The sequence below is a fragment of the Muntiacus reevesi genome, chromosome 9, assembly GCF_963930625.1.
Source record: "Muntiacus reevesi chromosome 9, mMunRee1.1, whole genome shotgun sequence".
NCBI classification, from domain to species: Eukaryota; Metazoa; Chordata; class Mammalia; order Artiodactyla; family Cervidae; genus Muntiacus; species Muntiacus reevesi.
In genome coordinates, this window is record NC_089257.1 from 15,957,310 (window position 1) to 15,971,938 (window position 14,629).

Below are 14,629 nucleotides of genomic sequence, written 5' to 3' on the forward strand. Positions count from 1 at the left end.
ACTTGAGTTTGAGAACTGCTGTTCTTAATGACTGCTTTCTTCATTTTGGGTTTCTGCCTCTTCAGCAAGGCAGAGCCAGCCTCAGGTTCCCGTCTTACTGTGGGTTTGTGCATGGCGCTTGATCCTTTGCTGATTTTGTTGGAGGCACAGTGGTGTTTGTGTTCTGTTTCCTGTCAGACTCTTAGCTGTTTGACTGTCCATGCTTCACCTCCCATCTTTTCTCAGCTGTAATTGCTTTCCAGGGTTCTCCCTTGAATATCTCTGTGTGCTGAATTCTTTTCTTCCCCATGTTGAGTTTAATTATTATCCTTGTTTCTAGGATCTAGGGTCCTCAGACATTTGCCTTCTCTGCTTAATAAGGCTAGGCATGGTCTTCCCAATCTTAGGATCATTGGCAAATCAGGAGAAATAAGACTGGACGCCTGTTTTGTCTGTCCCTTCCCTCTGTCCATTTGAGGCCCCTCCAGGCTGGATATGCTGTTGTCCATGCTTCAGGGCCTCACTTGCCGCCTGACGCCCTCACACTTGAGCCAGTGGGGCTTTTTGTTAATTTCTGTTTTGTTTCTAAGTTAGGCATTTAGGGATTGCTGAGCTGAAGTTTTGCTGAATTCTCAAAACACTCAACAGCCTGAGTTCCCTCTCTGCTTTCATTTCCTAATTGGAAGAAAGCACAATGTTGTAACTGAAAACAGCGATTAATTTTCTAAAATTGTGGCAACTTGCACAGAGTAATAACTTTGGTTGTAACCAAGTGAAAGCATAAAATAACAAGAATATAAAGTTACTAAGGAACCCAGAAATAGTCATATAGCAAACTGCTCTTCCAGTTTGCATGGGTAACGGAGTGCTGCTTTACCTGGGAATGGGGGCAAGAGTCAGCGGTGGCCGGCGGGGGAGGCGTGCTGGGGCGGTTGGAGCTAGAGAGCAAGAATGTGTCGTGGTTTCCACAGAGGAATTAGCAGGTGTTATGCTTCTCCTCCCAGATGCACAGACCACCCCCTCCCCATAGCAGGTGGGGTGGTAGGCATGTAAGTGGTTTAATGAGAACGGACAGGGCTTCTCATCCCATAACCCCTGCTTCTCCCAGAGGCAGTGGCCGCCTGGCTCTCACCAGCGCCGGTTTGCTTTTGTCTCTTATCGCTTTTGGGGGGGTGGCAGGAGTGACAGACGAGGGGCTTGAGAGGGAGAAGTGAGCCCTGGGACGGAGAGCTCTCCTTTCTGCCTGAAACAGCGCCGTGCTCTGTAAGGCAAAGCCTCCAATAACTTACGGGCCAGTTTTATTGAAAGCTTTTTCTTTGTGGCCATGTGGTGAATCTGTATTCAAGGGTTGAGCATCCATTACCCAGACAGATGGTTAGTTTGGAGGGGGTGTTGGGAAGAGAGAGCCTGCCCTTCCCTCCCTTCACCCCCGTCTCTCTCCCTTCCTCCTGCTTCTCCCCTACTCGCCGCTTTCCCTCTGCTCTCCCACCGCCCCAGGCTGCTTCTTGACCCTGCGAGTTCTACTCTTCTGTGCTGGACTGTCCCCGGGTGTACTCTCTCCCTCGAGCGCGCCAGCTCCACACATACATACCCCCCAGGACTTTGCTGGTGCTCCAGTGGTGAGGACTCCATGCTTCCACTGCAGAGGGCTTTGGAACTAAGATCCCACATGCCTCAGAGTGTTACCAAGGAAAAAAACACAAAAAGATATGCACCCCCCCCCCCCTTCATCCTCAGTAGTTCCTAGGCAGCAAAAAAGGCAGGCAGGCTTTTTAGACCTGCAGCCTACTCATATCTAACTGGGCAGTGGGTCTCAGTGTGTATTCCCAGGACTGAGTCCGCATCATCAGGGAGCTTCACAGAAGCACAGCTTCTCAGTCCCATCCCAGACCTACTGAATCCGAAGCTCTGAGGGTGGAGCCCAGCCATCCTTGTTTTACCAAGCCCTCCAGTCGAGTGTGCGTGCCGAGTCAAGATTGAGAACCAGCCATCAGCTGCATAGGGTTTCTAGTTAGACCTGTCAGTTTAGCTGTGTTCTTTTCTCTTTTGCTGTCACTTATGTCTCTTACTGTCTCTGAAACCTCGTCTGGTTTATTTCTGTGGCTCCTTTAACCAGATCTCTCAGGTACTGTCAAGAAATTGAAAAATTGATGAGGACCTCCTGCCCCTCAGCATTTCTGGATCCTGCTGGCATCCCAGTGATGGCACTTGAAGGACTAAGGCTGTGGCGCCTTCTTCCCAGTTCTGATTAAGATTCTTACCTGCCCACAGCTGACTCCACTCAGGCCCATGCCTTTTGGCCTGCGTGCTATACAGGGATTCCTGGGCTTATGACGTGAGAAGCAGCAGCTTTATCTTTCTCTCTAGGACCTTCCCCATCTGCAGGAGCAGTTCTTGAAGTCCTTTCTCCAGCGTGGACTTGCTGCTGTCCTTGGATGGGCGGTGCCGCTGATGCCCATTAGCGGCTGTCTTGGTTCGCCTTGCTCATGAAGAGATATTCGCTGACTTTGTTTCATGCCATTTCATGCCATCTTCACAGAATAGCCTGGGGATGACTGATGATAATGATTGTTACCATAGGTTCATTAAAATGAACCACAAAAAAAAACTTGGCGTGCAGAGTACTCCGATGAGTCATAACTAAACTGGAGCTGAGACCCTGGGTCAGGATGGGTGGCTGTCCGCACTTGACCAGCATTATGTGACTAACTATCTTTAGGCTCTTTTGGCCTGTCCTTGCTCCAGTCTTCAACGTATACCCTTTACCATGGCTTCCTCCTTGCCCTGAATTTAGCCTGTGATCGCATCCAATCATGTGCACTTACTTAGATTCTAAAAGTCTGATATTCAGACTTGACTCAATCCAGAGTATTCTCCAGAAATCTTAAGAGAACTGAGCCTCTTAATCTTGTCTGGCCTTGGGAGTGGCAGACACCGAAAATAAAGAGATTTTATTTTTGTATCCTGGAAGGGTACTATTTCTTCAAGGAGAGATGGGGATAAAAGAGAGACAGCTTTGTTGTCAGAAATGATTTACTCCTTCCTAAGATTTTTGTCCTCATTAATTTTCTTAAAGCTGCTTGTCAGTTGATTAAAAGCCGCTTCCGCTGCAATTATCTTAAAGTTGACTTCAGAGATGTGGTTACAAAGCATCCATCCTCAGAAAGTTTCTTTCTTCAGCACGTGGTAGGAAAAGGGGAGGGGGTGTGGGAGAAGTCAGTGGTGTCTCTGATGCGATTTGTCAGAGTAGGGAGGGGGCAAGATAAAAAATTAGAAATAACGTTAGAGCTGCAATCAAAGCCATTCGTTTAGGCGAATTTTTTCCATGACAGATTCCTTCGACTTTGACAGTTTTTTTTTTTTTTCCTTCCATGACTTCTTCATAGAGCATAGCCTGTGCTGCATTTTATTCTTTCCACTCAAAATCTTACTGAGCCCTGCCCTGGGCTGGATACTTGGGTCTGGGAGTACAGTGAACAGAATGGATCTCATCCCTGCTGTCCCAGCGCACACACGCGCAACATCTGGCCTCCTAACGGCCTTTCACTGCGGCGTCCCCAGCCTTCTCTGTGTCCGGCAAAGAGGCAGTCCGCGTTCGTCCTGGGAAGCGATGTCGCTCTGAAGTCCTGTGTGCCGTTTGTGCCCTGCGCATGTGTGAACACACACCCTACTCACCGCGCCTGGCGTGTGCCTCACGAGATGGTAATCGAACATAAGTGTTAGGTGTAATCCTCGTGTAAATGGGGTGTCTTGCTGCTCTCCACAGTTCTGCCCGGCATCACCGAGCCTCTCAGGGCTCCAGTCCCAGCCCTGAGACATGCTGAGAGGTTCCCAGTGGATGTTTCAGAAGTGAAAGACGAAACACTTTTTTTAAGAATAGGTTGGATCCTTTTGTAGTTCATGAGCGTGATGATTGGGTGTTCACGCTGCCGCGTGACATGTGCCTCCCTCCAAACCTTGTTACGACATCGGCACATTACCTGTCTGACGTGAAAAAAAAAAAAGAATTCGTTGGAGAACCAACTTTTCCATTTCTAGAAGCCAAAAGTATTTTAACGTTACCCCCATCTTGAACTTTCTTCTTTCAAAAAAGTATGGAATAAGTAAAATAGATGAGGGTTTCCCTGGTGGCTCAGTGATAAAGAATCCGCCTGTGATGCAGGAGACACAGGTTAGATCCCTGGGTTGGAAAGATCCCCTGGAGGAGGTCAGTGGCAATCCACTCCAGTATTCTCGCCTAGAGAACCGCATAGACAGAGGAGCCTGGCAGGCTGTGGTCTATAGGGTCGCAAACTTAGCAAAGTTTATGGATATATTTGAAAGACTCCCTTATCTGAGCTGAACATCTAGAACAGCTTACACATTTGACCATTTCCTTTGAGACTTAGAAAACTGAAGAAAAGTTTAAGAACTTGTGCTGTACACAGAGGTGTGGGCACAGGAGGCAGTAATTATTTTTTAACTTCTGGAAGTTCCAGGAGTCTTGCGCGCCTTGGTATTTGATTCAGCACAAAACGGGATTCCTCAGCTGAAGTCATCTCTGTGCTTCAGTCCTAATGGCGAGGATGATCTTTGGAAAACATCAGGCTGACTGAAAGAGAAAATTCTTGTTCTCTGACTGTCCTTGGGATCCCTTTGAGAGGAACGGGTGAATAAGACAAAGTCTGTAGGTCTCTGCAAATCACAGGAGATTGGCTGGAAATGACTTCAAGACTCCAGGTTATCAGGAGCAGAGGGCAACAGGTTGCCAAGAGTTAAGAAAAGGAGCTGTTTGCTCTTCTTTTCTGCTAGGAGAACTTTGGTTTAAACACGGGTGATCTGGGAGATTTGTTTTCTGCTTCACTTGAGTAAAGAGGAAAGAGTAAATGACTTGGTATTCTGATTTTTATTCTTAAATAACTGCTTCAAAACCAATATTCTCTGAGTTCTAAACTCCAAAGTAGTATATAAAGAAGGCTTGGAGACAGTCAAAGAAATGAAAGTTTCTGAAAAGCAGTCATATTTTCCCTGGGATGAAGAAACTTCGTAATACATGTGTCTAAAGCAAATCAGCAGCCCAACAGAGAGAAGAGGTGACTGTAGTATCCCTCCCCTGGCCTCCTTTGGGATGTGTGCATTTCTCAGCCTGTGACTAGATGTGTAGCCATCCATTTCCATTGAAGAGTCAGCTGTCTCTTAGCATCTGCTTTCCATTGATTTTTCTTCCTCTTCCCAGAGAGTTAATTCTCTTCTAGGAACCCTCTCTAAGAGCTTAAAGCCTCCCTTGACTCCTGTCGCCACCCAGAAGGCATTTCTCCTCCTCACAGTTCTTTCTGCCCCAAAGCCCCTTTGGCTCGGCAGCTCCTCCCATGGCCTTTCCGCCGTGGTTTCTGGTTGTCCCCTTCCTTCAACCAGCCTTCCCTGTCTTAGTTAAAAACAAGGGCGACCTGCCGGCAGTTCTTGACCCCTTGCCGTCACGGTCCCAGCACTCAGGATGGTGAGATACCCAAATGTAAGCTAGATAAGCTCAGAGTTCTGTTCTTGGCTGATCTGAGCAGTACGGTTTGCTGCTTGGACTAATGATCTGAGCTTTATTGACACGCATTGGAAAAGAAAGCCTGTTGTTGAGGGCAGCAATTCATTTTTCCTCTAAATTTTAAAAGGATGAAGAGGAAGGTTTCCCACTGCACTCCTCTGGCTGCCTCTCGTTCTTTTCCTGTCTGTCTTTGAAGAAGAAACAGGACCCTTTTAGTTTTCATCCTGTAACTGTTTCCTTTTATTCCTACTTCCTGTTAGTTAAGAGGATTTGAGGGATGGAGAGGCGAGTGGCACAAGAGACCATCTTGGGCCCCAGAAGTAGAAGAATCCTCGTCTTCTCCCACTCCCTCAGAACTATAAAGATCCTGGCGACCTGACTCATCCCCTGTTGACATGCTGAGACTGCACTGACTGAAATATGTGTTCCTTCTGGCTTATTGATTCCAATTCCGCTCATAGATGTTAGAATAGAGAACAGCCTCCTTGGGGAGGCAGGGGGTCCTCTCAGCATTTGTCGTCTAGCAGGGAACAGCTGTAGCGGAGACAGGTTAAAACCAGGGCTCTTCAAGCATGACTCAGCAGCTGGGTTTCATGTCCAGCCCCCGAGAGGGACCCCAGGACCTGATCATCCTCCTCCAGTATATAATGGAAGTCGGCGTTGTAGCTTCTCTTTCATCAGAGACGGGGAGGAATTTTTGGCAGGCCCCCGGCTTTGTCCTTAGCATCCAGCAGGGAGTTTCTGGACACCTGACTAGTGTTAAGGAAGGCTCTACTGGAGATATATTTGGGGTGCCTTAAAATAAAGGCCAGAGCTTCCTTTGAGCTACCTCGAATCTTCTCTCTCGTTGGTGCTGTTAGACTTCGGGTTTGCAGAGCTAGTGCCAAGCCCTAGTGTGGGAGGAGAACCCACAGATCACCCAGTCACAGGGTTGGAAAGACTGATGGCTGGAACCATAAATGATCAGGGAGTAGCCAGAGCTACCCAACCATCTGTCAGCATCGGGGAACTTGCTGCCCAGGTATTTGATTGTCTGGGGCCGACGGTGAGGAGTTATCCCCGGCCCTTGAGATTCTTTGAGCTGTTAAACTGCATCCAGGGAAAAGAATGGAAACCCCACCTCCGGGTGGTTTTCCATGCGGAGCAGATGCACATTCCTTGAGGGTCCTTTAGTTCCAGGCATGTGTGAAACAGGAGCACTGGATCTGATGGCTGCTCAGAACCTGTGCAGCAGGGATCCTGCCTCCTCCCTGCCCTCACCCCCCTTGTCTTTCTGCCCTCATCTCCCTCCTTCCCATCCCCACATTAGAGTGTGATAAGTAAGCAAGTGCTTATCAGGAATTCTCGAGGCTGCTGATCTTCACGTGGCATTTTCTGGCTTCCTGCCAGAAGGCAGGATTTAGCCTAATACCCAAACGCTGGAGGAGATGGGCTCTTGGGAACTGCCCTTTCAACACTGTTTAAGGACTTGGGGGTGGGGGGGTGCCATAACCAGAGGACAGATTGATGCCCCGTGACTCCTACAGCCATGGAGGTTGTGAGCAGCCGTGCAGCAGGGCCCCGGGGCCTCAGCCTCTAACGACTTCTCTGCGGTCGCTCTGACCTTGTCACACCTGAGCTGGTCACCCGTCATACTGGCTTCTTGAGAGTTTTGTCCCCAGAGCAGGTTCCTGTACTTGAAAGCAGATTGATAGCATTTGCTTGTTAATCCCTCTGCAGTAGCAGACCATAAAAGCCAAATTTGTGACATGTGAGGTGTTTGTTGGCTTCTTTATTAGTCAGGAACATTTCTAGAAGAGAGTCCCCTTATTCTTATGAGCCCTTGGTCAAAACACTCAGCACGACCTTAAAGCATTTGATTTCCGAGCCATATTGTCCCCCTTCTTGCAAGACCAGTTTCCCTGGCCCTTCTGCCCCATTGCCTGCAATAATGAATCGTTAACGATTTTAGGGGAGACTCTTGTGAGGCTCAATAGAGCTGCCACAGGTGAAAAATGAATTTCCCTCATCCAGCCACTGAAATGAACACATCCCTTCTGAACTCCGGGTGTATCCCCACCTTAAATTATCTGACCTTTGGAGAAGGAAACTTGAATGCTTAAGAGATCCCAGCCACAGTTGCCTGATCGCAACCACTTTGTCCTTTGGGTTTGGATACTGAGTCATATTTAACCAGAGAGCCGATAGGTTGGACAGAAATTATTGATTATTGTTTGGAAAAGGGAAAACCTCTGTGAGAAAGGTTGAAGGCACCTCACCCATCCTCTGACTTGATGGAGAACAGCTGCTTAGGTGCAAAGGGCAGCACGCTGGCCCTGCCATCACATGGGCAGTCAGCCAGTGAGGCTGGTGGAGAGGAGTAGCCGTGAATTCCTTCCCGGCTCCTACCAGACATGTACATGCAAGGAAGAGATTACCCTAAGGTAATGACTCATTTAGAAACTCATAGACTCCACTGGGCCCTTTTTCAGTAGTTGCCTCAGACCAAAAATTTCAGGAGCCCTGGCTAATTCTTATATCTGTAATTAAGTGAGGTAGGGGGTGCATAGGAGGCTCTTAATGCAGCAGCAGCCACAGGGTGGCCGATCTCAGGCCTCAAGCCAGAGCCGGTTCCTCATCTGTTAAGACCCGCTCAACCTCAGGACCACAGCAGCGCTGTTCCAGCAGGTGCTGCTGGCTGCCCAGCACATTCCTCAGCACCACAGGAGCCGGAGAAGGTCTGCAGCAGGATTCTGTGTGTGTGCGCGACACCTCGAGCGCACATGCCACTGAATTCTCCTGTCGAGAGACTGTCCCGTTAAAGACCTTTCAGGTGGACCCCCAAGGCACAGGAACACGTGTTCCCAAGTGCAGGGCTTCTTGTCACTGGATTTCTGCAAATGGTGTGGACCCTTAGCTCAACATTTAACTTTTGAGGGGGTGGGGTCTCTCATCAGGATAATGAGAAAAGCAATTGTTACTATACTGCCCTAAATTCATTTTTTAATATTGCTTTCTGAATCATGCTCTCCTTTGTTCTCTCATTGTTCCCTCATTGTTCCCCCTTCCGTCAACCCTTAGCGATAGGTAAAGGCAGATGAAGTTCATCCTTATTTTATAAAAAACCTAAAAGAGGCTAAAAGAAAAAACTTTATATCAACTAAAACTCTAGTGTATAAATTTTCAGTTTCATGTCCTTTTCATAGGTCCTGATGACTTTTTTTTGAAGCCCCAGATGCTGGTTCCTAGAAATATTGTAATAACCAGAGTTACCATTTCTGAGCCTGCACCAGGCATTTTATATACATCGTTTCTTTTCATCTGCTCCATTGTTTGAGTGGTGGTGCTGTCTGTGTTGAAACAGAGATCCAGAGACATTGTTAATGCAGGGATGTCAGGTCTCAGACCCAGGTCTTTCTAACTCTAAAATGTTGCCCTTCACTCTTCCACTGCCTGGCCCCTGTCTCTGACTGAAGTTGATTCTGGAACATTGTGTCAATCAGTAGCCAGATCTCACCTTCAGCCCAACCTGAGACAGAGCTAAGCTGCCCCCTGAGAAAATAGTAGCTTTGGAAAGATGCAGACTGATGAAAGGAGATTCCCTTTGAGAACCGGTCTGTTTAATGGTGATTTTATATACGCTAGAAAGAACTCGTGTACCTGTGTTTTCAAGGGCTCCCTTCTGCCTTGCTTCCTGCATCTTACTGCACCTTTTAGTTTTCCTTAAGAATAGCAGTTTTAACATTGCTCTTAATTAGATGAATTAAGAATGTTCTCTGATGTGGTCACCCCCTCCCGCCCCCCCATCACCCTCAGTTCCCCACTGCCGGGAGAGTGCTGTGGTTTCTGTGGTAACAGGGCTGCCGGGGGGAGCTCGGCTTTCCCTGGTTTGTCTGGTCAGAGGGAAGTTCGGGCAGCGCTTCCTGGTACGCTGGGCTCTGCATGGGGCTCTCCAGCGGGTTGAGTGAAAGCGATGCAGTGAGACACATTAGTGGCTGTGAGGTGAGCACAGCGAAGCTTCAGAGAAGTTCACATGTGCCCTATGATTTCCTGACCAGTCCTCAGCCCTCCCCTCAGGTAAGAGGGTCCCGCCCTCCCCTGTGCGTCCCGGGCTCTCAGATACATTCCCAGTCTAACCGTTTCCTTTCTTCCCTGCGGTTCACTGGCTTCAGGCCATAGGAGGGACTTGGTTTCCCCCTGGATTTTGTTACTCTTGGTAACAGACTGTTTCTCCTCCCATTCTCTTTTCTGCCCTCTCTCCCCCACCCAGAGAGTTTTCAACGTCCTTTACCCCATGCCTGCTGACCAGCGGAGACACGTCAGCATCAATTCTGCCCGGTGGCTGCCCGAGCCAGGGCTCGGCCTGGCCTACGGCACCAACAAAGGAGACCTGGTGATCTGCCGACCGGAGTGAGTGGCTCTCGGGGGCCGGGGGAGGGTGTGCAGGGGGCGAATGGGCGGAGGCCAGCAGGGGCGTCTGCGGAGGACTGGAGTCAGCAGCATTCACCTGTGGGTCTGGCTGGTGAGGTGGGGTCTTCCAGAGGGGAAATCCGAGCCTTGCTAGAGCCTGCCTCATTCTCGGCATCACTCCTTAAAGGGTCCTTTCTGCCTCGGGAACGGTAACTCTCCATTCTGAAAATATTCAGAAGATTGGTGTAGTTACCAAGTGCTCTTAAATCTAAGGCAGTATTGTTTTTTTCTGTTTTCCCTTGTTCTCTGGTTTCCTAGTGATAGTCAAGTTTCCCTGCAGGCAGAACCATAGATATTAGTGATTCTTTTCTAAACCCTTTTTGAAAAATTCAGCAGGTGGTCTTGGGCTTGTGTAAATGCCTTAGACCCTAACTTAAGAAATAAAACCAAGATAATAGCATTAAAGCCCTAATTTGTCAAGCCACTGATCTCTGACAGCCTGGCTCTATCTGTGTCCTGCCTGTTTTCCTTTCTGCTTGGGCCTCCATCTCATAACAAAGAAGGCAGATCGAAAAGCTCAGTTTAAAATGAAAATGATAATTCACTGGTCTTGATTGAAGGAGAGGGTGGGGAGGCGGCGGGGAACCAGGGCATTGCTATCTTACGTCCTTAGGTACCTCCTTCCCCCTCCTCTGTTTTTCTGGGGCAGAGAGGTCCGTTCAGGCATCCTGTCACTCAGGGCCCTGGGAGTCCTGCAGGTCTGCCATCAGTTTCCAGAGCCAGCCAGGTGGGGAGACGCGAACTCTGTGCTTCAGTGTAGACCAGGCCGAGGGCTGCGGGGGCCACCTCAGGGATCCAGCCAATTAAGAGCCACATCTGCCTCCAGGCCCGCCCCACTCGGCGCAGTCTTGTCCAAGGGGAGCCTGCAGAGCGCAGAGCAGGCACGACCTGGCTGGTCTGCTAGGGTCTCTGGCTGTTGGGCGTGTCCATGTTGCCTTTCTCTTGGGCCCTTGGTGATTTTTCCTAAAATGTGTGTTTGGGTCATTTCTGGTGGTCCAGGAAGGGACAGGTGGCTGAGCCCTGGTCAGCCAAGCTAGGTCAGTGGCCCAGGAGAAAGACCGTCTGCTTCTGGCGACAGCTCTTTGATCCCACCTAGAATTTTCAGAGCCCCTTCCACAGGGAGGCGGTCATCTCAGCCCAACCTAGTCAGGCCGCTCCAGGCGCCGGAGGCTTCTTGGTTCAGCGGGCCACACTCTCCTGGACTCTGTGACTACAGAGCCGGCCCTTTCACGAGCTTCTGGTGCCTCTCCAGAACACAGCCTGCCTCTGCATGATGGTGCCGCTGTTAGTCCAGGCGCTGGGTCTGTCCGTTTCTGCCCTCCCCCCAGCCGGTCCATAGTCCTGGATCTGTCCGCCCTGAAGGATTTTACTCTACGTGCTGCCTTTCCCCAAAGCACAGGGCGCTGGTTGTCTAACTCCTCCTCCTCTCTTGGTCATTCACGAAAGGGCTCTAACCAGGCACCTTTCCCAAAACTGGACGCGCGCTCTGGGCTGTGGTCTCGCTCTCACTGGCCCTGAGGTCACGGGCCCTCCTTCCCCTCCTCCTGCAGGGCGCCCTTTCCAGCACTCTTGTCGTGTCTCTGGCTCCAGCTGCTCAGCTCGTCCCACCCAGGCTCCCAGCCCCCCTCTCCCAACAGTGGTCTGCTCTGAGCAGAGGCAGGATCTCTACTCCCAGTTTGTCGTGGCCCCACAGAGGCTTTTACATCTGAAACCCCAGCCTACACACTCGGTGTGAGTCACAGACTCCTCAGCCAGACATGAAGCTGGCTTTGGCCTCTCTCTCTCCCCATATGTCGTCTTCAGCATCCGGCGTCTCCGCGAGCGGGAGCCATCTTGGGCTGCCTGGGGAGCTCTCTTGTTTGTTTTTCTTTAGTCGCTCCGTCGGGCCTGACTCTCTGCGACCCCATGGACTGTAGCCCACCAGGCTCCTCCGTCCACAGGATTCTCTCAGCAAGAATACTGGAGTGGGTCGCCATTTTCTCCTCCAGGAGATCTTCCCAACTCGGGTTCAACCCGTGTCTCCTGCGTTGCAGGCGGATTCTTCACCACCGAGCCACGAGGGAAGCCTGAGGGGCTCTCTTCCCTACCAGCAACTCCAGTCTCCTCCGTGACAGGAGAGCAGTCATGTTTGACACGAGCCGCGCCCCGTCACAGACCTAGTTGTGGTGGACTCAGGGCGAGTTGGGCCTGCCTTTCTGGTGCTGGTCTGTGCTCCTGATGTCTTGGGTCATGTGGGTCAGAGCCCCATACCTTAGGGCCGATATTTCAGGGTAAACGAGGATGGGCGAGACTGTCCGTCACCTCTGTCTAAAGGCTCTCCAGGTCTCCGCCACCTTCGCTTCTGTACTTCAGGCAGGAAGTGCCGTGAGCAGTATTCAGGTAGGGAAGTTAAGGCCCACCGCAGGTCTCCTGGCGGGTCAGTGACAGAACGGGGTTTCCTGAGTTTGCCATCCATAACTCTTTCCCGTGGCTGATTCTTAACCTTTTTTTCAGTTAAAAACCGCTTTAGAATTCCAGCAAAAGCAACATACTCTCTTCCACAGAAAAATATACCACTTGCAGTTCTGTAACTCTCTTAAGACCTCAGGTGAAGAAAGCACCTCTCGATCACCTTGAGGCGTTTAAGTGGGTCAGGTGACTGAGGCAGTGGGAAATGGGTGAGGATAAGCGAGACCATGGACTTCTTTTTTTTTTTTAGTATTTTATTTATTTGTTTGGCACCACCAGCCCTTTGCTGTGGCATGCGAGATCTTTAGTTGTGGTATGTGGGATCTAGTCCCCTGACCAGGGATTGAACCCCAGCCCCCTGCATTGGGAGCAGGAGTCTTAGCCAGTGGGCCACCAGGAAATGTACACCTTTTGAACACACTCTCAGTGGTCTCCAGCCCAGGATGAGGAGAACAAATGTGAAAGTAGAAGCTCGGCATTGTCGCCTGCTGCCTGGCCCCGCGTGACACAGCTCCCTGGCACCCCCATCCCCAGGGGCACAGCCAGCCAGCCAGCTGGGCCAGGATGACCGCCCTCCCTCCCAAACAGGTGGTTGTCTGCCTTCGTCTCAGGTTCAGGCAGCTGCACCACGTCATGTGCTTTCAGCCCTGTTCTTGAGTTCCCCTCCACTGTCTTAGCCTTGACACGCTCTCCGAGCACTAAGACAGAGGTAACAAGCTTCTTGGGCATCTCTTGATGGGTTTTAAAAACCCACTTGACAGTAGGCGAAAAAAGCCTCAGGTAACACTCCGTCTCTCCAGGCGCAGCAATTCCTGGGACAGGTGAGGAGACGAGCCACTGTCCCTTCAGCCTGCACACAGAGCCCTTTCTGTGGCCGATAGCCCGGCTGCCCGCCCCCCTCCTCCCCTTCCTAGTGGTGAGGTGCTCCTTTCTCCTTTGCTTCACCCCCTGCTTCTCCCAAGCCATTCCTGTGCCTCTAGCTGACCACCAGCCCAGCCGACACCCCACCAATAACTGCAGTGGGTGTGGAGTGCCAGATAGGCATGAGGCACTGCTTGCTCATTTCCGGCTTCATAGGTCAGCCCTACAAATGGGGGGTGGGGAGGTGCATCTGGGAAGACCACTGCATGTCAGAGTCCGCTCAGAAGGCAGAAGTCAGAGACTCGTGTCAGGAGAAAAGGAGGTCGGGGGGAATCCTCTGGTGTTCCAGCGGTTGTTACTCAGCGCTTCCACTGCCGAGGGCCCGGGTTCAGATCCTGCTCGGGGAACTGACCTCCCACAGGCTGCATGGCACGACTGCGCCCCGCTCCCCCCCCAAAAAGACCTTCTTTCCAAGGAGAAAGCTGTGTGGAGCTTTCCAGGCCTCCACTGAGAGATGAAAGAATGTCCTCAAAGGGAATATACCCTAGAAGTTGGGAGGTTCGGAGCCAGAGTCCTGTGTGAGAGCAGCTTGAGGGGTCGTTGGGCCAGGCCCAGAAGCACCGTTCACAGAGACTTGCTAGACGCAAGTCTGTTGAAACAGCTGACCCGACTGGCCTTCCCGTGCCTCTCCATCCCTCTTTGTCCAGCTTCCAGGAAGGACCCAGAGCAGACAGTGGTGACTCACTCATCGTCCCTAAGAACCAAGGAGAAAGGAGAAGGTTGGCACCGTTCTTCAGCTTAGAGGTGGAAATAAGTGACATTGAGCATTGACTGGGGTTTCCATGGCCAGAGGGTTATCTTCAACCCTGTTCCCTGGTCCAGTGCCTGGCCTTTCGGCCACATGCACGAGCTTGTCTTAGTCAAGCTGGTCTGACCCCAGAAGGTAGAACAAAGCGTGGCTCGCACTGGACGTCTTGGTGAGGAGCAGAGGGGATTGGGGTCGGGGGAAGAAGGGAGCTGCACGTTGACAGTCCGCATGGCCCCTGGTCTGCTTGGCAGGTGACATCCTCAGTAAACGGCCACAGTTTGCAGCTTGGGGCTGAGAACGCAGGCTGCCGGACGGGAAGTGTCTGAGGGGCTCTGGCTTGGCGTCCTGTTGGCAGTCGCCGCTCAGGGAGTGCCTTCAGGAGGCCTTTCCCCCGAGACGGGAAGGAAGGGGCCTGGTCACCGTGGACGTGGTTCAGTGTGGGCTCCGTGTGAGCAGTTTGTCGTCACTCACCAGCCCGGGGTAGCAGGCGGTGCAGAGGAATTAGAGGGGAAGGACTTGGCGGGGACCCACATGGTAGCGCCGCTTGTCAATAAATCCTGACAAGTTTG

The 14,629-nt window shown here is 51.1% G+C and overlaps 1 protein-coding gene and 1 non-coding gene across 9 annotated transcripts in view; both read left to right on the forward strand.

The window, feature by feature from the left end:
- The window catches only part of AMBRA1 (autophagy and beclin 1 regulator 1), a 166,503-nt gene that overhangs the window by 138,636 nt on the left and 13,238 nt on the right, over nt 1-14,629 (forward strand). For all 8 annotated transcript variants that reach the window (XR_010664376.1, XM_065943868.1, XM_065943866.1 and 5 more), the window contains one exon: nt 9,744-9,883. Coding sequence is in view for 7 of the 8 variants with exons in the window: in XM_065943868.1 (XP_065799940.1) it covers nt 9,744-9,883 (140 nt within the window). In the remaining variant the exon portion in view is untranslated. The remainder of the gene's footprint in view (nt 1-9,743; nt 9,884-14,629) is intronic.
- Nucleotides 3,865-3,969, forward strand: LOC136176150 (small nucleolar RNA U13). Its single transcript, XR_010664525.1, has one exon. It is a non-coding gene; the product is annotated as a small nucleolar RNA U13 (small nucleolar RNA).